General features: G+C 60.8%; 1 protein-coding gene across 1 annotated transcript; it reads right to left on the bottom strand.

Annotated features, from left to right (window-relative positions):
* Positions 1-6,092: 6,092 nt before the first annotated feature.
* On the bottom strand, positions 6,093-22,152 carry ARHGAP27 (Rho GTPase activating protein 27). Its single transcript, XM_054396460.1, has 16 exons — positions 21,781-22,152; positions 21,328-21,696; positions 15,721-16,149; positions 12,907-13,119; positions 12,120-12,230; positions 11,953-12,020; positions 11,789-11,876; positions 9,704-9,808; positions 9,242-9,340; positions 9,057-9,147; positions 8,772-8,897; positions 8,237-8,335; positions 7,882-7,959; positions 7,618-7,752; positions 6,789-6,894; positions 6,093-6,270 (listed from the first exon to the last, which is right to left on the bottom strand). Exons 1-16 carry the CDS (start codon positions 22,150-22,152, stop codon positions 6,093-6,095), a joined length of 2,667 nt encoding a protein of 888 aa, XP_054252435.1.
* Positions 22,153-23,837: the final 1,685 nt, after the last annotated feature.

The raw sequence follows: 23,837 nt of genomic DNA, 5'->3' as shown, positions 1-23,837 counted from the left end.
GCCCTGTCCCTATGGCATGATGGGGACCCCCAGAGTCTGGTCTCTATGGGGAGTCCCTAAGCCCTCTCCCTACAGGACAATACGGACACCCCACCCAAAGTCAGTCTCTGTGGGGAGTCCTTGAGTCCTGTCCCTGTGGCACTATGGGGACCCCCAGAGCCAGTCTCTATGGGGACCCTCAGAGCTTGGTCCCCATAGGATGATGAGGACCCCAGAGTTCAGTCCCTACAGGGCTATGGGGACCCCCAGAGCCCAGTCCCTATGGGACCATAGGATGCTGGGTCCCTAAGGGCTATGGGGACCTCCACAGCCATTCTCTATGGGGCTAAAGGACCCCCAGATTCCCATCCCTATGGGGACCCCCAGAGCCCAGTTTCTATGGGGTTGTGAGGACATCCAGAGCCTATGGAGCCATTGAGACCCAAGCCAGGTCCCCATGGGAACCCCCACAGTCTAGTCCCTCTGGCTCTACAGGGACCCCAGACCCTCATCTCTATGGGAACCCCCAGAACCTGGTCCCTGTGAGACCACAAGGACCCCAAAGCTCACACCTGTGGAGACCCCTAGAGCCTTGTCCGTATGGGAATCTCCAGAACCTGGTCCCTGTGAGACCACGGGGACCCCAGAGCTCACTCCTGTGGGGACCCCTAGAGTCCTGTCCCTGTGGGAACCCCCAGAGCCAGGCCCCTGTGAGACCATGGGGACCCCTAGAGCCCTGTGCCTGTGGGAATCCCCAGAGTCTGGTCCCTATGAGACCATGAGGACCCCAAAGCTCGCTCCTGTGGGGACCCCCAGAGCCTGGCCCCTGTAAGACCATGGGGACCCCAGAGCTCACTCCTGTGGGGACCCCTAGAGCCCTGACCCTGTGGGAACCCCTGGAGCCTGGCCTCTACGGGGCTGGGGGGACACCAGGTCCCTGTGGGCACCCCCACAGTCTGTGCAGGGAGCCTCAGCACCTGGTCCCTATAGGGCTTACAGGGACCCCAGATCCCAATCCCTACGGAGCCGTGGGGAGGCCACAACCCTCCCCAGCACAGCAGCAGGCTCCCCGTGTCCCTGTCCCCAGAGAGAGGACATTCAGCCGTGCCAGGCCCCGGGGACACCAGCCTGGCACAGAGCTGGCTGGGACCCCCCCGTGTCACCGCACAGCTCCCCCGTGGGTGCCCCCCCAGGGCTGGGGGACACAGCCCACGCTGTGGGGGTGGGGGGCACCCAGCCCTGCCCTCCCTACCTGCTGCCAGCCGGGAGCCAGCGCCGGAGCTGGGGACAGGAGGACGGTGCCACTTCCGCACCGGGCATGCAAACACCGACCTTTACCCCCTGACTAATGCCTGGGGCCCCCCCCGAGGTGAGGGGGGTGCCAGGCGTGCCCCCCCCCAAACCCTCCAGCCCCATTACCCTCCCCTCTTCCTTTTTTTGTGCCTAAATTCCATTAAAGTTTAAGCCAGGTTCAGTGATTTGGCTTCAATTCCCAGGCTGGGCACACTTGTCCCTGCCCCCCCCTGCCCCTGCCTCCACCAAGCAGGGCTGGGGACAGCTCGGGGGGGGCACGCTGAGGCCCTGTTCCCCCCCCCCTCCCATCCCTTTCCCACTGTGATTAAAGACTTAAGAAGATTTTGTCCACCAAAGCTGGGTTTGTGTGGTAACCCCTTGGTGCCTGGGGATGAAGTGGGGGGTGACAGCCCTGGGGTGGGTGGTGGCAGCCCCAGGGTGGGTAGGGGGTCCCTGCCCTTGGCTGGGTTGGGGTTGGCTCCTGCCTGTGCAGCACCAAGCATTGAGGGGGGCAGTAAGGGTAAGTGGGGAGAAGATGAAGGTCCCTGTGAGGGTCTGGGGGGGTGTCTCTTGTTGGGGGGCTCCTTGAGGATCTAGGGGGAGGGAATTGCTGCTGGAAGGAGAGGGCTGGGGGGTCCCTGTTAGTGTTGGGGTGGGGGGGGTGTTGCTGCTGAAGGGGTCTGGGGGGAGTCCCTGTGTCTGGGAGGTGTCTTGGGGGGGCTCCTGTGAGGATCTGGGCGGAGGACGGGGTTGCTGCTGGGGCAGGGGGGCACTCACAGTCCAGGGGTACTCTGTGATGGTCTGGGGGGGCTCTCTGTGTGGCTTAGGGAGGGGGAGAGTGTCCTGATGCAGGAGTCTGGGGGGACACCCTGTGGGGAACGGGGGGGGGGGATTGCTGCTAGGGAGGGTCTGGGGGAGTTGTGTAAGGGTCCTGGGGGGTTGTCAGTGCTGGGGGGGGGTCCTTGTGAGGCTCGAGATGGGGGGGTCCTAATGTGGGGGGTCTGGGGGGACCCTGTGCAGCTCCAAGGAGGGGGCATGCTGCTGTGGGTGGGGGTCTGGGGTGGGCACTGTGAGGGTCTGGGGAGGGGGGGGAGGTCTGCTGGGGGAGGGGGTCTGGGGAAGGAGGGTTCTGATGGGGGGGATCTGGGGAAGGGGGTCTCTGCTGGGGGAGGGGGTCTGGGGAAGGAGGGCTCTGCTGGGGGGGGTCTGGGGAAGGGGGTCTCTGCTGGGGGGGGTTCTGCTGGGGAAGGGGGTCTGGGAAAGGGGGGGCTGTGCGGTGGGGGGGGTCTGAGGGGCCCTGCGAGGGGGTGGTCGCTGCTGGGAAAGTCTGGAGGGGCCCCGGGAGGATCTGGGGGTGCAGTCACTGCTGGGGGGCGGTCCCGGTGAGTCTCGGGGGGGATGGGAGGGGTCCGGGGGAGGGCTGTGAGGGTTTGGGGAGAGGGTCTCTGGGAAGCCCTGGGGCGGGAGGGTCGCTGCTTGGGGGTGCTGTGAGGATCTAGGGGTTGAGGGTTCTGCTGGGGGGTCCTGTGGCGAAGGGGGAGAGCTCTCTGGGGGTTCCCTACAGCCCTGGAGGGGTGGGCAGGAGGAAAGGGGGCGAGGGGGCGACCCCTCCCAGGGGTCCCAGGGGGTTGCGTGGGTATCTGTGCGGGGGGGGGCGCCCCGGGGTCCCCTCCCGTCCCGGGGGGTCCTGCTCCCCTCTTCCCCCCCGGCTATGTCCCGGCGAAGCGCTCCCCGTCCCCTCCTGCCCCCGCACCTGGAGCGGCTCCGCGGCGGCCGCGCACAAGATGGAGCCGGGGCGGGGGGCGGGGGGCGCGGAGCGGGGCCCGGAGCGGGGCCCGGCACGGCCTCAGCCCCGCCCCCGGCCCCGCCCCGCCCCGCCCCTCCCCGGGGGTCCCCGGCGGGCAGAGGAGCTTTCCCGCTGCGTTCCGAAGTGTCCCAAGCTGCTTTCCACCGCACCCCTGGAGTGCCTCTTTGTGCCCCAGAGCATCTCCTGGTGCCCCAAAGTGTCCCAAAGTGTCCCCATCGTGCCCCCTCCCTTCCCCTCATGTCCCAAAGTGTCTCTGTCGTGCCCCCTCCCTTCCCCTCACATCCCAAAGAGTCCCCACTGCATCATCAAGTGTCCCAAAGTGTCCCAAACTACCTCCCACTGCACCCCTGAAGTGCCTCTTTGTGCCCCAGAGTATCTCCTTGTGCCCCAAAATATCCCTGTTATGCCCCTTGCCTTCCCTTCATGTCCCAAAGTGTTCCACTGCATCCTGAAGTGTCCCAAACTGTCCCCCATTGCACCCTGGAAGTGTCTGTTTGTGCCCCAAAGTGTCCCTGTCATGCCCCCTCCCTTCCCCTCATGTCCCAAAGTGTCCCCACAGCATCCCAAAGTGGCCCTAAGTGTCCCAAGCTACCTCCAGCTGCACCCCTGAAGTTCTCCTTTGTGCCCCAGAGTATCTCCTTGTGCCCCAAAGTGGCCCAGATTACACCTACTGCACCCCTAAAACATCCTTTCATGTTGTAAACTTACCTTCCTGTGCCCCAAATTGTCCCCACTGCATCCCAAAGTGTCCCTACTGCATCCCAAGGTGTCCCCACTGCATCCCAAAGTATTTCCCTGTGCCCCAAAATGTTCCTACTGCATCCCAAAGTGTCCCTACTGCATCCCAAACTGTCCCTACTGCATCCCAAAGTATCTCCCTGTGCCCCAAAATGTTCCTACTGCATCCCAAAGTGTCCCCACTGCATCCCAAAGTGTCCCTACTGCATCCCAAACTGTCCCTACTGCATCCCAAAGTATCTCCCTGTGCCCCAAAATGTTCCTACTGCATCCCAAAGTGTCCCTACTGCATCCCAAAGTGTCCCCACTGCATCCCAAAGTATCTTCCTGTGCCCCAAATTGTCCCCACTGCATCCCAAGTATCTCCCTGTGCCCCAGTGTCCCTACTGCATCCCAAAATGTCCCTACTGCATCCCAAAGTGTCCCCACTGCCTCCCAAAGTATCTCCCTGTGCCCCAAAATGTCCCTGCTGCATCCCAGTGTCCCCACTGCATCCCAAGGTATCTTCCTGTACCCCAAAGTGTCCCTACTGCATCCCAAAGTGTCCCTACTGCATCCCAAAGTATCTTCCTGTGCCCCAAAGTGTCCCCACTGCATCCCAAAGTGTCCCCATTATGTCCCCACCGCACTCCAAAGTGTCATTGTTGTGTCCCCAAGTGCCCTTGCTGTGTCCCCAGGTGTCCCTGCTGCACCCTGTTGTGTCTCCTTCACACCCCAGCCCTCCCCACTGTGTCCCTAACCTCCATCATCCACTGCCCTGCCCTTGTGGCGTCCCAAAGTGTCACCACTGTGTCCCAAAGTATCACCACTGTGTCCCAAAGCACCCTCCTGACGTCCTTGCCATGCTCTTGAGTGTCCCCATTACGTCCCACAGCGTTCCAGTTCTGTCCCTTTTGTGTCCCACACTGTGCTGGTTGTGTCCCAAACCATCTCCACCGTGACCCAAAAGTGTCCCCAGCCCAGTGGGCTGCCCCTGGGTGACAGGAGCTCGTGTGGCACCTGCTCATTGCCACCCCACACCCAGCACCCATCCCTGCTACCTGTGGTGACACAGGGGTGACACAGGGGTGCCAGCCAGGAAAGGTGTCCCAAAACACAGGGGACAGTCACCACAGTGGCCTGCAGCCTCACCCTTCTTGGGCATGCCGAGATGTCCTCATCCTCATGGGGCACATCTTGTCCCCAGAGGTGACCAGGTGGGGGTCATTGAGCTCCCACTGTGCCACCACTGGTGTCCCCAGGGCTGTCCCCATGCCCTGCCAGCAACACCTGATCCTCACAGCTGAATGGGCTCTTTATTCAGGAACAGGGCGATGGGCTCTGGACGCTGGCTCCAGCCATGGCACAGCCTGGCTTCTCCCTGCCCACTCTGCTGGTGGCGCCGTCCCCATGGGCACTGCCCGACTGGACACCTCCAGGCTCCATCCTCTTCTGTCCTCCATCATCCATCATGCTCCATCCTCCTTTATCCACCATGCTCCATCCTTCATCCTCCATCATCCACCATGCTCCAACCTCCATCATCCTTTATCCTTCAGCCTCCATCATCCTCTAAACCTCATCCTCCATCATTCTCCATCCTTCATCCTCCCTCATCCTCTATCCTTCATCCTCCCTCATCCTCTATCCTTCATCCTCCATCCTTCAACCTCTCTCATCCTCTATCCTTCATCCTCCCTCATCCTCTATCCTTCATCCTCCATCCTTCAACCTCTCTCATCCTCTATCCTTCATCCTCCATCATCCTCCATTATCCTCCATCCTTCATCCTCCATCATCCTCCATCCTTCATCCTCCCTCATCCTCTATCCTTCATCCTCCATCATCCTCCATCCTCTCTCATCCTCTATCCTTCATCCTCCATCATCCTCTAACCCTCATCCTCCACCATCCTCTATCCTTCATCCTCCATCCTCTTGTCCATCCCTGTACCCCTGGCCCTGGGGAGATGGGGACTGACCGCAGGGTTCCATTGTCCCCTCTTGACCACTGAGGACCCTCTCCAACTCCACACACCCTCTAGGGCTCAGCCTCCACAGAGGAGTGGGTGGCAGAGGAGAACGAGGTGCTGCAAGTGCCCCCAGCTCTGGCATCCATCCCCTGAGCTGCACCCCGAGCCAGCAAGGCCACCAGGCTGCCCTTCATCGAATCCACAACGGCCACCACCCATTGTCCAGGGTGACACTGGGCCAAGTCCTTCCCCTGAGACGTTGCTCCTTCATGTCCCCAGCGCTGAGCTTGTCCCCACGTGTCCCCTGAAGAGGGGGGGGGGGCTTTAGCCGTCAGGGAAGATGTAGCTGTAGTGGTTGAGGATGTGCTCCACCACCTGGTTCTGGAAGACCATGTGCATGGCCATGTTGGCCTCCTCGCCCGCCGGGCGCAGCAGCGTGGGGCCGAAGACGATGGCGACGCTCTGCACCGACATGCGGTTGTGCTCCCGCTGCTCCACCACCCTGCGGGGACAAGGCATGCTCAGAGGGCTGCAGCTCCCCCCCTGTGCAGACAGACAGAGAGTTGGGGCTGTTCAGCCTGGAGAAGGCTCCCAGGAGACCTTCCAGGATCTGAAGGGGGCTCCAAGAAAGATGGGGAGGGACTTTTGAGGGTGTCAGGGAGTGATAGGACTCAGGGGGAATGGAGCAAAACTAGAAGTGGGGAGATTCAGATTGGATGTCAGGAAGAAGTTCTTCCCCAGGAGGGTGGTGAGACACTGGCACAGGTTGCCCAGGGAGGTGGTGGAAGCCTCATCCCTGGAGGTTTTTGCAGCCAGGCTGGATGTGGCTGTGAGCAACCTGCTGTGGTGTGAGGTGTCCCTGCCCATGGCAGGGGGGTTGGCACTGGATGGTCCTTGAGGTCCCTTCCAATCCTGACAATTCTATGCTTCTATACTGTCACCCAGCATGTCCCCACAGATAGGGCCTGTCCCCTGTCCTGCCTCAGAGTCGGGTTTGGGGGGGACTGAGATGAGTGTCACCTGCAGAGGTGCCGGAAAAGGACCTTCATGGTGTCGTGGTGGGCAGGCGGCAGGGACGCCACCAGGTCACGGACACACCGGCCCCGCCAGCTCGGCTCCTGCATCTCTGGGAGGGGAGGCAACAGATGGTGGCTGCTGGCTGCAGTAGAGGGAGCAGCTGTCCCTGTCTCCACCCTCATCACCATCCTCCTCTACATGACCATCCCCATCACTGTCCCCACCCTTGTTCCCACCCCCGTTGCCATCCCATCCATGTCCTTGTCTCCATCCTTGTCCCCATTCCACCCCAGCTTATCTTCATCTAAATCTCAATCTCAAGCCCCATTCCCATCCTCATTCTCATCCCCATCCAATTCCTGTCTCTGTTCCCATCTTTGTCCCCATCTCTGTTCCTGTCCCCATCCTTGTTTCCCATCTCCATCCCCATCATATCCCCAACCCATTCCCCGTTCCCTTCTCCATCCCTTTCCATCCCTTTCCATCCCATCCCATCCCATCCCACCCCCACCATCCCATCCCATCCCATCCCATCCCATCCCATCCCATCCCATCCCATCCCATCCCATCCCATCCCATCCCATCCCATCCCATCCCATCCCATCCCATCCCATCCCATCCCCCCATCCCATCCCATCCCATCCCACCCATCCCATCCCATCCCATCCCATCCCATCCCATCCCCACCATCCCATCCCATCCCATCCCCCCCATCCCATCCCCCCATCCCATCCCATCCCATCCCATCCCATCCCATCCCATCCCATCCCATCCCATCCCATCCCATCCCCCCCATCCCATCCCATCCCACCCCAGTGTGCCCAGGGCTCACTGATGGCAGCTATGAACTTGTCAAAGTGGCTGAAGGGGACCAGTGGCTCTGGCAGCTCCCTGAAGAAGAGCTTCAGCGCCCCGGTGACCACGTGGATGTCCTCCCAGCGCCCATCATCCAGGTCCAGCTGCTCGTCTGCAGGGCCAGGCCAGCACCTCAGGAGGGTCCCAGAGCCCCAGCGAGGGGTGAGGGTCCCTCTCCACCCTGCCCTCGGGGGCGTTGCATCCCCTTTGCCCCCCCTGCTGTCACCAGAGGTGCCCTTACCGTGCTCCACTTTGTAGCGCAGCTTCTGGACGGTGGCCAGGTTGCCGCTGACCCGGTACAGACCATCGATGTCCAGGCCTGGCAGGGGACAGTTGTGGAGATGGGGAGGAACCTCCTGGCTGACCAGAACCCCCCCCAGACACCAGCAAGGGTGCTTAAGGCACCCACATGTCCCCACATGTCACCTGCACGATGGCCACAGCTGGGTGGCACAGGGTGACAGTGATTGGTGTGGTTGACAGCAGTCAGCATCAGAATTCCAGGGAAAGCCAACCAACACATTTAGGCTTTCCTCAAAGCTATCCTCATGCTGGTGCCCCCCAGGCTGTCCCTGTCCCTGTCCCCAGGGTGGTACCTCTCCTCTCCACGGTCTGGATGCACTGGAGGACGAAGCGTGGCACTGTCCCCCGCTCCCTCTCACACAGCACTGGCAGGGAGCACCCAAAGACCTGGTCTGGAAAACCAAAGGGGACTTCAGCAGGGCCAGGTGACACCCAAGGGATGCCTGCTGGTGGCTCCATGGCAGGGAACAGGGTTGGGGACATTGTGGAGGGTCCCATCCCATACAAATGTGACACTGAGATGGCCAGAGGTGGGGGGACATGCTCAAGTCTGTCACCAAGACTGTCACCATTTGGTGCCCCAGCCCTCTGTGCCAGCTCCAGCCTCAGCTGTCCCCAGCTGCCTTCCAGCCTGGCAACACCTCAGGGGGCTCAGCCCCATCCCCAAGCACTCAGCCTTGATGTAGCCCCATCCTGAACACCCACTCTTGCTGTAGCCACCCCCAGCACTCAACCTGGAGGTAACTCCATCCTGGTACCCACTCTTGATATGGCCCCACCCCAGCATCCCAGCACCCACCCTTGATGCAGCCCCAGCCCAGCACCCACCCTTGATGTAGCCTCTCTCTCTCAGGGACTGCAGTGTTGGTCTCCTCTGCAGGAACTTGCGGAGCTTGTTGCGGACTCTGCTTAGGTCGCTCTCGCTGCTGGCACTGCCAACTGCCTGCCCAGCCACTGCTACAGACAGGGCACATGTCAGGGACTGAGGTCCTCCTGGCGCCTCCCACCACCACAGGGAGCTGGGGACACCCCAGCGTGGCCACTCCACCCCAGCTGCCTGGTGGCTGGTTCCGGTGGTGCCACCCCGGTGCCCGTCCCTGTGCCCAGGCTCACCTGCCCGCTTGTCCTCGCTGCCCCACAGCTTCTCCCGGGAGCCAAACTCAGCCCCAGCTTCAGCATCCTCCTCTCCAGGGAGGTCGATGGCCTAGGGAAGGGGCAGCGTGAGGTCCCTGTGCCCACTGCCTGGGTGGCAGGGTGCCCATGCTCAGGCTGGCAGGGTGGGGTTGGCAGGTGCTCACCAGCCTGCTGATGCTGTCAGCGATGGCCTTCTGCCAGGCTGTGATGATCTGCTCCGAGTCGTGCTGGATGAGGAACTCGGAGCCCTCCCTCGTCCTCAGCTGCAGGAGCAGAGGGCAGAGGTCAGGGCAGGGCCCTGGGGCTGGCCACAAGCAGCTGGCTCTGGGGGTCAGGCTGCTGCTGAGGACGGTGCCCAACTCATCACACTGCTGAGCACAGCTGCTGCTGGTGAGCTGAGCTCAGGAAACCTCCTCCCCGTGCAAGGTCCAGGAGTGGGGACACTGTGGTGATGGTGGCTGGCAGCACAGTGTCCCTCTGCTCCCAGCCTGGCCCCATGCCCCCTTGTGCCCACCCCACCGACCCCTTCCCCACTTTAGGGATGCAATGGGCATCACCACCACCCCCTGGGCCATGTGTGGACCCCAGTGTGTGCCTGGTGTCCCTGTCCCTGTCACCCAGCTCACCTCCAGGACGTGCTTCTTGCTGGACTTGTCCTTGCTGGCCCATGCCAGGGTGGCTCCACTCAGCTCCACCGTGTGCTCAGGGGTGGTCAGGGTGCTGGGGTGCCGCTGTGGGAGCAAAGGGACAAGGGTGGCACTGCTGGCACCTGCCCAGGGAGCACTGGGGCTGGGGGCTTGTCTCCTCCAGAAAGTCAAGGGTGACAAAGGAGGGACATCCCTGTCCCCTCCCATGGCACTGGGATCTCTCTGTGGGACCACAACATGGTGCTCTGTGTGGTGGGCATTGTGGCCACCTCAATGTCACCCCATGGGGCATCCCCAGCCCTGCCCTGGGACCCCAGAGGTCTTCAGCTTTAGGGCCCCTCTGGGTGACAGAGACTCAAAGAATTGTTTAGGCTGGAAAAGACTTTGAAGGTCATCACAATCCAACCACTGAGCCATGGCCCTCAGCACCACATCTCCACAGCCTGGAAACCCCTCCAGGGATGGGGACTCCACCACTGCCCTGGGCAGCCTGGGCCAGGCCTTGACAGCCCTCAGGGGAAGAAATTGTTCCTCATGTCCAACCTAAACCTCCCCTGGGGCAACCTGAGGCTGTTTCCTCTTGTGCTGTCACTTGTTAGCAGCAAGAAGAGACCAACCCCAGCTGGCTCCAGCCTCCTCTCAGGAGCTGTAGAGAGCAATGAGGTCTCCCTCAGCCTCCTCTTCTCCACACTAAACACCCCCAGCTCCCTCAGCTGCTCCTCCCCAGCCCTCTTCTCCAGACCCTTCCCCAGCTTTGTTGCCCTTCTCTGGACCTGCTCCAGCCTCTCAAAGTCCTTCTTGCACTGAGGAGCCCAAAACTGAACCCAGGATTCAAGCTGTGGCCTCCCCAGTGCCCAGTCCAGGGGCACAATCCCTGCCCTGCTCCTGCTGCCCACACCATTGCTGCTCCAGCCCAGGCTGCTGGTGTCCTTCTTGGCCACCTGGGCACTGCTGCCTCATCTCCAGCTGCTGTCACCCAGCACCCCCAGGTCCTTTTCTGCTGGGCAGTTTCCAGCCACTCTGCCCCCAGCCTGGAGCATTCATGGAGCTGCTGTGACCCAGGTGCAGGACCTGGCACTTGGCCTTGCTGAACCTCATCCCATTGGCCTTTGCCCACGGATCTGTCCTGGCCAGGTCCCTCTGCAGAGCCTCCTGACCCTCCCCCAGCCCAACACCCCTGCCCAATTTGGTGTCATCTGCAGACTCACTGAGGATGCCCTGATCCCTTTGCCCAGGTGATTGATGGAGGCATTAAGAGACCCTGAGTGGCTGTCCCCAGGGAGTGGGCAGTCCCCAGGGAGTGGGCAGTCCCCAGGGAGTGGGCAGTCCCGTGGGGCTTTCCCAGCTGCAGTGCATCAAACCCCCTTGCTCTCCCCATGCCCTGGGTTTTGGAGGGCTCCTCACCCAGCCCCCTTCCAGCCCTGTTTTCCAGCCAGACAGAGCCCTGCCCCCACTTCCTGGCAGTGGTGCCAGCACTTTGTCCCCCCCGGGGGGGGGCTCTGTCCCCTCTCCTTCCCCTGCTGCTGTCACCACAGGGTGTTGCAAGACCCATGGCAGCTTCTGCATCCGGGCAGTGGGTGCTGGAGGGTGCTGGAGGGGCTGGGTGCTGGTGGGGGCTGGGTGCCAGTGGGTGCTGGGAGGTCGGGGGGGGGCCTCCACTTCCTTCCCACTCATCCCAATGCTCTGACATGGCCCAAGTCCCACACAGGAGGTGTAGAGCACAGGTGCTGGTGCATGGGGACCCAGACCAGTAGTGGGCCTGGTCCATGAGTGCTGACCCTGACCTGTGGGTGCTGGCTCCATCCCATGGGTGCTAACCCCTCTGACAGGTGCTGGCTCCATCCCATGGGTGTTGGAGGGTCCCATGGGGTCCTGACCCCATCCTGTGGGTCCTTGCTCCATCCTGTGTGTGCTGGCCCCATCTCACATATGCTGGCCCTGTTCCACAGGTGCTGACCCCATCCCAGGGGTGCTGACCCCATCCCAAGGGTGCTGACCCCACCCCATGTGTGCTGACCCCATCCCAGTGGTGCTGACCCCCACCCAGGCCCTTGGGGCTCTTACCAAGGCAGCAGCTGCTGAGTGCTTGGAGTCCTTGAAGAAGGTGAGGATCCTCCCCTCCAGCACGGTCCAGGAGGAGCTCCAGTTCTTCCTGGGGAGCAGAGTGGGGGTCACAGAGGGGGAGAGCACTGCCCCTGTGCCCTCTGTGCCCCCGGGGCTGTGCTTACCGGAGCCTCTTCCCCCTGTCCATGGTCCTGGTGCGGTTCAGCACCCCTGCCTTCTCCAGGCTCCTCAGCTGCAGGGCAAGGTGTGGGGAGGGGGGGGCTGAGCTTTGCCCCCTGCCCTCCCTGCTGCTGGGGTGAGGGAGCTGCCCCTCCCCAGGGTGGGTGCTTACCTTCTCCTCCTTGAGCCCCAGGGCTGGTGGCATGGGGCTGTGCCAGGCCCAGAGCCCGCTGTCCTGGCTGGACCCACTGCTGACCCGCTCCTGGCGGCCACCTGCTGGCACCTGGGCAGGGGGAAGCAGGAGTAGGTGATGCCCGAGGTGCCCGTGCTGGGTGGGTGCTAGGCTTGGCACCCACTGTACCCCACAGTCCCTGCCTGCTACTTCTGGGCTGCTGTGAGGATGCTCATGGCCCAGGCAGACATCCCTGTCCCCATTTTTGTCCCTGTCCATACCCCACCCCTGTCCCCATTGCTGTTCTTGGCTCTGTCATCATCTCCAACATGGCTCCCATCCATCTCCATCTCCCAGTCCATATCCCATCCCATGTCCACTTCCTTTCCCATCCATATCCCCACCCACCCCCACCCTGTCCCCATCTCCATCCCTGTCCCTCTTTCTCGCCCTGTCCCCATCTCCATCTCTGTCTCCATCTCCATCTTTGTCTCTATCTCTGTCTCCATTGCTGTTCTTATCCCCATCCCTGTCCCCATCTCCATCCCTGTCCCTCTTTCTCGCCCTGTCCCCATCTCCATCTCTGTCTCCATCTCCATCTTTGTCTCTATCTCTGTCTCCATTGCTGTTCTTATCCCCATCCCTGTCCCCATCTCCATCCCTGTCCCTCTTTCTCGCCCTGTCCCCATCTCCATCTCTGTCTCCATCTCCATCTTTGTCTCTATCTCTGTCTCCATTGCTGTTCTTATCCCCATCCCCATCCCCATCCCCATCCCTGTCCCCATACCATGTCAGAGGTGAAGTGCTCAGGGTAGAACGTGGCTCCCTCAGGGTGGCTGTGCCTGTACCAGCCCTGGGGGGAGCCCAGCTCCTCAGGGTGCCTCGGGGACAGAGAGAGAGTGGCCCCATGATCATAGGAGCCCAGGGGTGAGTAGTCCTCAGGATAAGCCTCCAGCTCATCTGGAGACAGGTTGGGGTAGTCTGCTTCTGGAGTTGGTGGCTGGAGAGAAGAGTCAGGTCAAGATCTTGTGTCCCACCAAGAGCAGCCACATGCCGGAGCCATGGCCAGCCCAGATGGGGGCTGCTCCATTGCCATCATCTTCATCTCTATCCCCATCACTATCTCCATCTCTGTCTCTGTCCTTATCTCCATCTCTGTCTCATTCTCCATTCTTATCCTCATCTCTCTCTCTGTCATCTCTATCTCTACCTCTACCTCTACCTCTATCTCTACCTCTATCTCTATCTCTATCTCTATCTCTACCTCTATCTCTATCTCTATCTCTATCTCTATCTCTATCTCTACCTCTATCTCTATCTCTATCTCTATCTCTATCTCTATCTCTATCTCTATCTCTATCTCTATCTCTATCTCTATCTCTATCTCTATCTCTATCTCTATCTCTACCTCTATCTCTATCTCTATCTCTATCTCTATCTCTATCTCTATCTCTATCTCTACCTCTATCTCTATCTCTATCTCTATCTCTATCTCTATCTCTATCTCTATCTCTATCTCTATCTCTATCTCTATCTCTATCTCTATCTCTATCTCTATCTCTATCTCTATCTCTATCTCTATCTCTATCTCTATCTCTACCTCTACTCTCTACCTCTACCTCTATCTCTACCTCTACCTCTACCTCTACCTCTATCTCTATCTCTATCTCTACCTCTACCTCTACCTCTACCTCTACTCTCTACTCTCTATCTCTATCTCTATCTCTATCTCTATCTCTATCTCTACCTCTATCTCTACCTCTACCTCTATCTCTACCTCTATCCTCTATCTCTATCTCTACCTCTATCTCTATCTCTACCTCTATCTCTATCTCTATCTCTACCTCTATCTCTATCTCTACCTCTATCTCTATCTCTACCTCTACCTCTACTCTACCTCTACCTCTACTCTACCTCTATCTCTATCTCTACCTCTACCTCTATCTCTACCTCTACCTCTATCTCTACCTCTACCTCTACCTCTACTCTCTATCTCTACCTCTATCTCTACTCTCTATCTCTACCTCTATCTCTATCTCTATCTCTACCTCTACCTCTACCTCTATCTCTGTCTCTACCTCTACCTCTATCTCTATCTCTACCTCTACCTCTATCTCTATCTCTACCTCTATCTCTATCTCTATCTCTATCTCTACCTCTATCTCTATCTCTATCTCTATCCTCTATCTCTACCTCTACCTCTATCTCTATCTCTATCTCTACTCTACCTCTATCTCTACCTCTATCTCTATCTCTATCTCTATCTCTACTCTATCTCTATCTCTATCTCTACCTCTATCTCTATCTCTACCTCTACCTCTACTCTCTATCTCTATCTCTACCTCTATCTCTACCTCTATCTCTATCTCTATCTCTATCTCTATCTCTATCTCTATCTCTATCTCTATCTCTATCTCTCTCTCTATCTCTATCTCTCTCTCTATCTCTATCTCTACCTCTATCTCTATCTCTATCTCTATCTCTATCTCTATCTCTATCTCTATCTCTATCTCTATCTCTATCTCTATCTCTACCTCTATCTCTACCTCTATCTCTATTTCTATCTCTATCTCTACCTCTACCTCTACCTCTATCTCTATCTCTATCTCTACCTCTATCTCTATCTCTATCTCTATCTCTACCTCTACCTCTATCTCTATCTCTATCTCTACCTCTATCTCTATCTCTATCTCTATCTCTACCTCTATCTCTATCTCTATCTCTATCTCTATCTCTATCTCTATCTCTATCTCTATCTCTACCTCTATCTCTACCTCTATCTCTATCTCTATCTCTATCTCTACCTCTATCTCTATCTCTATCTCTACCTCTATCTCTATCTCTATCTCTATCTCTATCTCTACCTCTATCTCTATCTCTACCTCTATCTCTATCTCTATCTCTATCTCTACCTCTATCTCTATCTCTACCTCTACCTCTACCTCTACCTCTATCTCTATCTCTATCTCTATCTCTATCTCTATCTCTATCTCTATCCCTATCTCTATTTCTATCTCTGTCATCTCTATCTCTGTCATTTATATCTCTATCATCTCTATATCTCTATCTCTATCATTATCTCTATCTCTCTCAGTCTCCATCTCCCTCCATCCTCATTCCCATTCTCATCCCAATCTCCATCTCTATCTCTATCTTTGTCTCCATTTCTGTCTCTATCCTCATCTCCATCTCTATCCTCATTCCCCTCCCTGTCTCCATCCCTGCCTGTTTCCATCTTTGTCTCCATCTCACCTCATCTCATCTCCTCATCTCATATCTCATCATCTCCATGTCCCTGTTCATCTCTGTCTCCATCTCATCTCCATCACCATTCTGATCTCAGTCTTGATCTTGACCCCCACCCTCACCCCCATCTTCATCTCCATCATCTCCATCTGTATCCCCATCCCCACTGCTGCTTGCCTGTCCATCTGTCTCCATTTCCATCTCCATCTCCATCCTGATCTCTATCTTGATCTTTAGTTCTGTCTCCATTTCTATCTCCATCTCCATCCTGATCTCTATCTTGATCTTTAGTTCTGTCTCCATCTCCATCTCCATCCCCATCCCCATCCCCATCCCCACCCCTCGCTGTGCTCACCCTGTGCTCCCCGTCAGGCGTCCCCCCGGGGTACATGTCCCGGGAGCTGCCTGTGTCGGTGGCCCCGGGGGGGTCCCAGGAGGTCTCCCCTGTCAGTGGGTTGTAGAAGAAGGGCTGCCCACTGCCTTCATCCACGTACTGGTCCCAGTCAGGGAACTGGGGGCTGTGGGCGGGCGAGGAGGTGGCAGAGGTGGGAGGACTCACTCCATCTCCTGCCTGCCCAAAGGGGCAGTCCCAGGTGGTCTCTCCTGTCAGTGGGTTGTAGTAGAACAGGAGTCCACTCTCCGTGTCCCTGTGGGTCTCCCACTCTGCCGCCCAGCTGCTGGCTTCCTCCTGGGCTGAGCTGCTGGAGGCAGCAGCAGCTTCTTCCTGCAGCTCCTGCAGGTTGAGGTAGATTGGTGCTGAGGGCTCCTCCGGCTCCTTGCGTGCCTGCAGGGGACACGAGAGGGTCACTGAGTGCTGGTCACTGAGCCCTGGGGCAGGGCTGTTGGTGATGCCAGTCCTGGGATGTCCCCATCATGGTACCCAGGCTGGTGGATGGGTGAGGGGCTGAGGAGCTGGGTCCTGCCCTGCCCTGGCTGGTGGAACATCATCTCCCCAGCCCGGGTGCCCAGCAGGCACCTGAGACAGCCTCTCACACGGGACAGGAGCTGCAAGGGGGTGTAGATGGCCAGGCAGTGGAGGAGGGCACCCACAGCACCCACACTGGGGCAGGGAGCACCCAGCTGGCAGAGAGGGTGGGAGTCTGGCATGGGCACATGGAGAGAGTTTGGGCTTGGGGCACCATGGCCCTGGTGCCAGCACCCAAGTCACCACCACCCAGGTCACCTGCAGCCAGGGCCTCAGCACCCAGCACTTGGACCCACAGGATGTGCACTTCCATCAGCAGCACCCACATCATTGGCATCAGCACCCACACATCAGCACCCAGCACCCTGACATCAGCACCCATGCATCTGCACCCAGCACCCTGACATCAGCACCCAGCACCCTGACATCAGCACTCAGCACCCTAACATCTGCACCCAGCACCCTGACATCAGCACCCACGCATCTGCACCCATCACCCTGACATCAGCACCCAGCACCCTAACATCAGCACCCAGCACCCTGACATCAGCACCCAGCACCCTGACATCAGCACCTGGCACCCTGACATCAGCACCCACACATCTGCACCCAGCACCCTAACATCTGCACCCAGCACCCTGACATCAGCACCCAGCACCCTAACATCTGCACCCAGCACCCTGACATCAGCACCCACGCATCTGCACCCATCACCCTGACATCAGCACCCAGCACCCTGACATCAGCACCTGGCACCCTGACATCAGCACCCACACATCTGCACCCAGCACCCACACATCTGCACCCAGCACCCTGACATCAGCACCCAGCACCCTGACATCAGCACCCACGCATCTGCACCCAGCACCCTGACATCAGCACCCACACATCTGCACCCAGCACTCACACATCTGCACCCAGCACGCTGACATCTGCACCCAGCACCCTGACATCAGCACTCAGCACCCTGACACCAGCACCCAGTGCTTGGATCCACACGATCTGCACTTCCATCAGCAGCACCCACATCATTGGCATCAGCACCCACACATCTGCACCCAGCACCCTGACATCAGCACCCAGCACCTTGACATCAGCACTCAGCACCCTGACATCAGCACCCAGCACTTGGACCCACAGCATCTGCACCCACATCACTGGCACCCAAACCATCCCCCCAATATCTGCAACCCCAACACCACCGACCTGCCCACCACCTGCACCCCCACCCCTCTGTGCCCATCTCCCTGCCATCAGCACCCCAGCACCCACCTCACCTGCACACCAGCACCCTCAGCACCAGCGCTCTGGGACACCTCTGACACCCACATCAACTGCACCCCCACATCAACTGCACCCCCAGCCACTGGCCCATGTTGCCAGCACCCAGACCACCAGCACCAAGACCACCACCAGCACTGAGACCACCACCAGCACTGAGACCACTACCAGCATCCAGACCACCAGCACCCAGACCATCAGGCCAGCAGCACCCAAACCACCACCAGCCAGACCACCACCAGCACCCAGACCACCACCAGCACCCAGACCACCATCAGCACCCAGACCACCATCAGCACCCAGACCACCATCAGCACCCAGCCCACCAGCATCCAGACCACCATCAGCATCCAGCCCACCACCAGCACCCAGCCCACCACCAGCACCCAGACCACCATCAGCACCCAGCCCACCACCAGCACCCAGCCCACCACCAGCACCCAGACCACCATCAGCACCCAGCCCACCACCAGCACCCAGCCCACCACCAGCACCCAGCCCACCATCAGCACCCAGCCCACCACCAGCACCCAGCCCACCATCAGCACCCAGCCCACCAGCACCCAGCCCAGCAGTACCTTCAACACCAGCACCCTGGAACATCTCTGACACCCACATCAACATCAGCCCCAGCCTCTGTCCTCACATCACCAGCACCCAGCCCACCAGCAGCCCCCTGGCCATCACCAGCACATACATCACTGGCACCTGCACCCACGTCACCAGCACCCAGATCACCACCAGCACCCAGCCCACCACTAGCACCCCCAGCCCCAGCCCACCAGCAGCCCCCTCAGTGCCAGCCTGCACAGCCAGTCCTGCACCCTGACCCACTGCAGACCCCCCCAGCCCCATTGCCACAGCCCAAAATAAGGCCCTGAGCACCCCTGGGGTGGGTTCCTGTCTGCCTCCCCCCTCACAGGGCTGCTGTGGGTGAGGGACACATCCCCCGGGGCTGGGTGACCATGGGCTGGGTGGCTGCTGGCAGGGCGTCCCCTCCTGGCACCCTTTGATCTCCCTCCCCAGCTTTACAGCCCTTGAGCCTCCTTCCAACAGCCTCGGGGACAAAGTTCCCCTCTGCCCTTCCTGTCACCACGGGGTGGGGGAGAACAGTGGCTGAAGTGTCCCTGGGGACAGCCCAGAGTGGAGGGGGACAGCAGGATGAGGGTCCCCAGGGACACTCTGTCACCTGCCCCCCCTGCTGCCGCCTTATGCCCCCCTGCCATGGCCAGCAGTGCCAGGAGCAGAGCACAAGAGGTCACCTTCCTCTTGGGGACAAGGGACATGGGGGTGACAGTGGAGAACCTCCAGCACAGAGCCCCCCCAGCACCTCCCTCCAGGGGTGCAGCCCCGAAGGTTCCTCTCCCCAGAGGGGGGCTGGGTGCCCCTCGCTGCCTTGGGATGGGCATCTTGGCACCCACCAGTGCCCGCTGCCACCTCCACAGCACGAACACCCAGGGGAAATCTGGGAGGGAGCTTGGAGGAAAGGGGTGACCCCATGGCACCCCCACCTCCCACACCTCCCCCCACCCCGTGTCTGGGTGCACCCATGGGTGCTGCCTACCTTCCCCAAGTGCAGCAGCCGCGACACCCTGCTGCGGGAGCGCTGCAGAGCGCCCGACACGCGCTCACCCATGCCGGGGGCACCCGGGGGCACACAGAGCCTCCGATGGTGCCCTGTGCTGGGCACCCGGGGGTAGGGGGCACCCCGGGGGAGCACCGTGGGGAGCACCCAGAGGCTCCGGTCAGGCTGCCGGGGCCCTGCGCTGGGCCCCGCGGTGCTTCCTGCCGGGGTTCAGGGAGCGGAAGAGCCTCCTGGGAGGGCGGAATCGGCTGTGCCGGGGGGTGGCACCCCATCACCCACCCTGGCACCCCATCACTCACCCTGGCACCCCATCACCCACCCTGGCACCCCATCACCCACCCTGACACCCCATCACCCACCCTGGCACCCCATCACTCACCCTGGCACCCCATCACCCACCCTGGCACCCCATCACTCACCCTGGCACCCCATCACCCACCCTGGCACTCCACCACCCACCCTGGCACCTTGGCACTCACACTGTCACCCCACCACCCACCCTGGTACCCGATCACCCACCTGCCACCTTGGCACTCACCCTGGCACCTTGTCACCCATACTGTCACCCACCCTGGCACCCTATCACCCACCCTGCCACCCACACCCAGCACAGCCAAAGCCACAAAGCAGGATTGGCACCAGCATGGTGCTGTGCCCTGGGTGCAGCAGGAGCTAACTGGGACTCTCCCCCCAGCCTCAGGTTGCTCCCCCAGCAGCAACAGAGGGGTGAACTGAGGGGGGGGGTGCTGGGTCCCCCCAGCATTGTCCCAGCCCAGCAGCCAGGGTGGTGCAGGAACACAGTGGCCAGGATGAGGCCACTGCAGCACTGCCACTGCTGACAGCGGTTGGGCTTGGTGCTGGTTGGGTTTGGTGCTGGTTTGGTGCCATTTGGGTTTGGGGCTCTTTGGGTTTGGGATTGGAGCCATCTGGGTCTGGGTCTGGTTGGGTTTGGTGCTGTTTTGGGTTGGGTTTGGTGCTGTTTTGGGTTGGGTTTGGTGCTGGGTGGGTTTGGGGCTGTTTGAGTTTGGGCAGGGGAAAGGTGAAGCTCTGGTGATGGCACTGGGGCTGGGGGCCACACTGAGACTTCCTGGGGGGCAGTCAGTGGCTCTGGGTGTCCAAAGAGCACTGGGGGTGAAGCTGGCAGAGGCAAGGTCACAGGGTGCAAAATGAGGTGGGGACCACGTCCCCCCCACCCCCAACGTCCTCTTTCTTCGGGCACAACCCCTCGAGCTCCCCTCAGGGTGGGGGACACCAGGCCTGGGTGTGCTGTGGGCACCTGGGGTTACTTCAAAGGGAGGTGCTGGGGAGGGGTCAAGCCCCGGGGATCCCCCTCTGCTGTCCCCATCTCACCACGCTGTGCCCCACCCCCTGCCCTGTGGCAGTCAAGCAGCCAGGGGACAACCCCCACCCTTGGGTGCCCCCCACAAGAGGGGTGCAGCGAGCAGCCCTGGGGGACGCTGGGAAGGGTCCCTTGCTACTTACTGGTGCGGGATGAGCTTGGGGTTTGGGGTGCAGGGGGGTGCCCACCGCAGCCGGGGTGCACCCAGCACCCACCTTCGGCCCCGGGTGCCGTGCCCAGGTGACACCCGCCCCGGGGAGGAGCTGCTCTGCTTCCCTGTTAACCCTTTCTGCCTCCTCTCACTCCTGAACGTGGCTGGGACTGGGTGCAGGACCCCCACCTCCCCCAAACAGCCAGGGGTGACACCGACCCCCCCTGCCCCCCTCCACGAAACCGTGGGCATCGCTGGGGTCTGCACCCTGCTGGGATGCTTCAGGGGAGGGGGGAGAGGTGGGGGCTGGGAGCACACAGGGAAGCCCCTTGGGGATGGGGAAACTGAGGCAGGGTGCAGGGAAGCTGAACAAGGAAGATGCTCAGGGTGGAGACACGGGGTGGGGGTCACTCATCCTCCCCCCCAGGTGGTAATTGCTGGTATGGGGCCCCACAGGTTTGCCCCATGGGGTCGGCTTGAGAGGGAACACGGAGGTCCTGGTGGTGGCAGCAGTGCCAGGGGGTGCCTCGGTGCCAGCTCACCCTGTACTGGGGATCACAGGGTAGTACCAGGGGTGAACACGGGGCACTGAATCAGCCAGCCCTGCCCCCTTGCTCCTTCCCCCAACTCCCCCGGCTCCGCGGCGCTGCTTTTCGGGACAGCAGGGGGATGTCACCGTACCTGAGCCACATGGCCGGACCCTGGCCACCTCCTGCCCACGTCCCCGTCCTGCCCGGGCGCGTAGAGGGTCTCGGAGCGGCTCTTGCCAAGCGGGCGAGCATGTCCCGAGGGGTCCCCGCACAACCCCGTGGTGGTGGCATCGTGCGGTGCCGGTGGCACCCGTGCCAGGTCATCCAGGGAGTGTGAGGGTCGCACGGGCTCGGCGGGGTGGGGGCTCAGTCTTGGGGTGACCCGAAAAGAGCTGAGTGCTGGTGGTGAGTCCCTCGTGGGCACTGAGTCCCTCCTGGGCACCGAGTCCCTCCTGGGCACCGAGTCCTTCCTGGGCACTGAGTCCCTTCTGAGCACCAAATCCCCTCTGGGCACCGAGTCCTTCCTGGGCACGGAGTCCCCTCTGGGCACCGAGTCCCTTCTGTGCACCGAGTCCCCTCTGGGCACCGAGTCCTTCCTGGGCACCGAGTCCCCTCTGGGCACCGCGCATCCCCCCCCCGGCTCCTTGCCCTCGGTGGCACCGATGAAGCGATACTCGTAGGCCGGTGGCGGCTGGGGGGTGAGCGGTGCCGGATCCGTCCCAGCGTGTGCCAGCGGCGGGGGGTCCAGCGCGGCCGGGGTGGCGATGGGGGGCAGCTCCTTCACGTACTGGGCAGGGATGTAGAAGGGCCGAGTGTCGCCGCTCCTCTTGACGTGCCACCAGTGGTGGTTGGTTCTCTTCAGCAGCACGTAGCGCTCGTTGGGCTTGATGGAGACCAAGGTGCCGTCCTTGGCTCGGTACTCGAAGCCGTACTCCACCAGCACCAACGCCTCCTCCGCCGGCACCGCCGCCTCCATGGCTGCCTGGCACCGCTGCCTGCAGGAGATGGGGTGGGCAAGGGGCTAAGGGCAGCTCCCAACCCCCCACCCCGGGGTGAGCGGAGCCCCTGAGGGAGATCCAGCCCCATACGGCCGTTCCTTGAACCACCCAAACCCGTCTGAAACTGCCCCGAGGGCACCGCCGAGGTCCCGGAATCCCAGAATCCCAGCATGGAAGGGGTCAGAAGGGACCTCTGGAGATCACCCAGTCCGATCCCCCTGCCAGAGCAGGATCACCCGGGGCAGCCCACGCAGGAAGGTGTCCAGGCGGGTTGGGATAGTAGTCTCTAGGTGAGTCTCCAGCTCACTGTCCTCGCCGCACTGGCCTCAAGCCCCCACAGCAAGCCAGCCCCAAGGCTCGGAGCCGCCGAGCCCCCCCGAGCTCACCTGCAGGCGGTGTTGGGGTACCGCGGGGGCTGCGGGGCGCTCGGCGGCGGCTCCGCTCCTGCCCGCCCTGGGCTGGTCCCGACTCGCCCCTGGTTTCCTGCCGACGCCTCGCCGAGACACGGGGCCGGGCTGCTGCCTCGCTGCTGCTGGGTGCCCGGGCCCCTGGCTGCGGGACAGGGGCGCTAGTGGGGGCCCGGCCGGTTTCCTCCCCGGGCTGGGAGGGAAGGGACGATGGCGGAGGGGACCTGCTGCCGCCTGACCGAGGAAACGGCTCCTCGGGAGGTTCCTGCCGCAGGAAGGGCCCTGCCCCGCCGCTGAGCCGGGATCTGCCGCCGCTGCCGGATCCGGCATGGCCTCCCCAGGCAGGGGGATGGGATCCTCATTAGGGGGTTCCCATGGGAATTGTCTTGACCTGGATTTTGTTCCCCCTCCCCAGGGAGTCCCGCTGTGGTCCCTGTGCTGGTGGGTGCAGGTCCAAACCCTCCCAGCACCAGGAGTGGGGAAAAGGGCAACTGGAGATACCAACAGTGTGGAGGAGCAGATGGGAAGGAAAATGGGGAAGGGTCCCCCAACAACCCTGCAATTCCCCAAAGGATGGGCCAGGAGGATGGAGGACAGGCAGGGAGGACAGAGAATGAGGATGGATGGATGGGTGGGAGGACAGAGGACAGGCAGGAGAATGGAAGACAGAGGATGGCCAGGAGGATGGAGGACAGGGAGGGGGATGGAGGATGAACAGGAGGATGGAAGGCAGGAGGATAGAGTATGAGGCAGAGGTGAGAGTATGGACAGCAGCATCCCCATCCCCTCTCCATCCCTCCTCCCAGGGAGATGCAGCACCAGGCTGGAGCTGTGGTTGGCACTGCTGAGGAGAAGCAAAGCCCAGATGACTTCACTCATCGTTAAATAAACTTTAATCATCTTTGCACGGGGAGGGGGGAAAGGACAATAAAATCTCTTTGAGGGTTAAGAGCAGCAGGTGGGGAGGAGCTGCCTGGAGCTTCTCTCCCCTCTCTTCCTGGAGGCCACGGTAAGGGGTGGGTGGGTGAGGGGTGGGCTCTCAGGAGCCAGCAGGAGATGCTCAGCTGGCCCTGGCCAAGTCCCTAAAGGCACAAGTGTCACTTTGTCCCCTCCCAGCGTGCTGGCTGCCCTCACATCCTGGAGCAGCCACATTGTGCAAAATCCCTGTGTATAAAAATACTGCTTCTGGAGTATGGAACAGCCTAAAAAACTAGAGAGCTCTGACCACCATCAGCACCCACAGCCCTGACTGCCAG

Source organism: Indicator indicator, chromosome 37, assembly GCF_027791375.1.
Source record: "Indicator indicator isolate 239-I01 chromosome 37, UM_Iind_1.1, whole genome shotgun sequence".
Taxonomy (NCBI): domain Eukaryota; kingdom Metazoa; phylum Chordata; class Aves; order Piciformes; family Indicatoridae; genus Indicator; species Indicator indicator.
This window is presented reverse-complemented; position numbering and strand designations above follow the sequence as displayed.

Excerpts from the sequence above, each read along its gene's own strand:
- ARHGAP27 (XM_054396460.1), bottom strand. The coding sequence starts at position 22,152 with ATGGAGGCGGCGGTGCCGGCGGAGGAGGCGTTGGTGCTGGTGGAGTAC. Across the intron at positions 13,120-15,720 it reads CGCCTGACGGGGAGCACAGG|CCACCAACTCCAGAAGCAGA; the intron begins GTGAGCACAGCG and ends TCTTCTCTCCAG. Across the intron at positions 11,877-11,952 it reads GACAGGGGGAAGAGGCTCCG|GAAGAACTGGAGCTCCTCCT; the intron begins GTAAGCACAGCC and ends TCTGCTCCCCAG.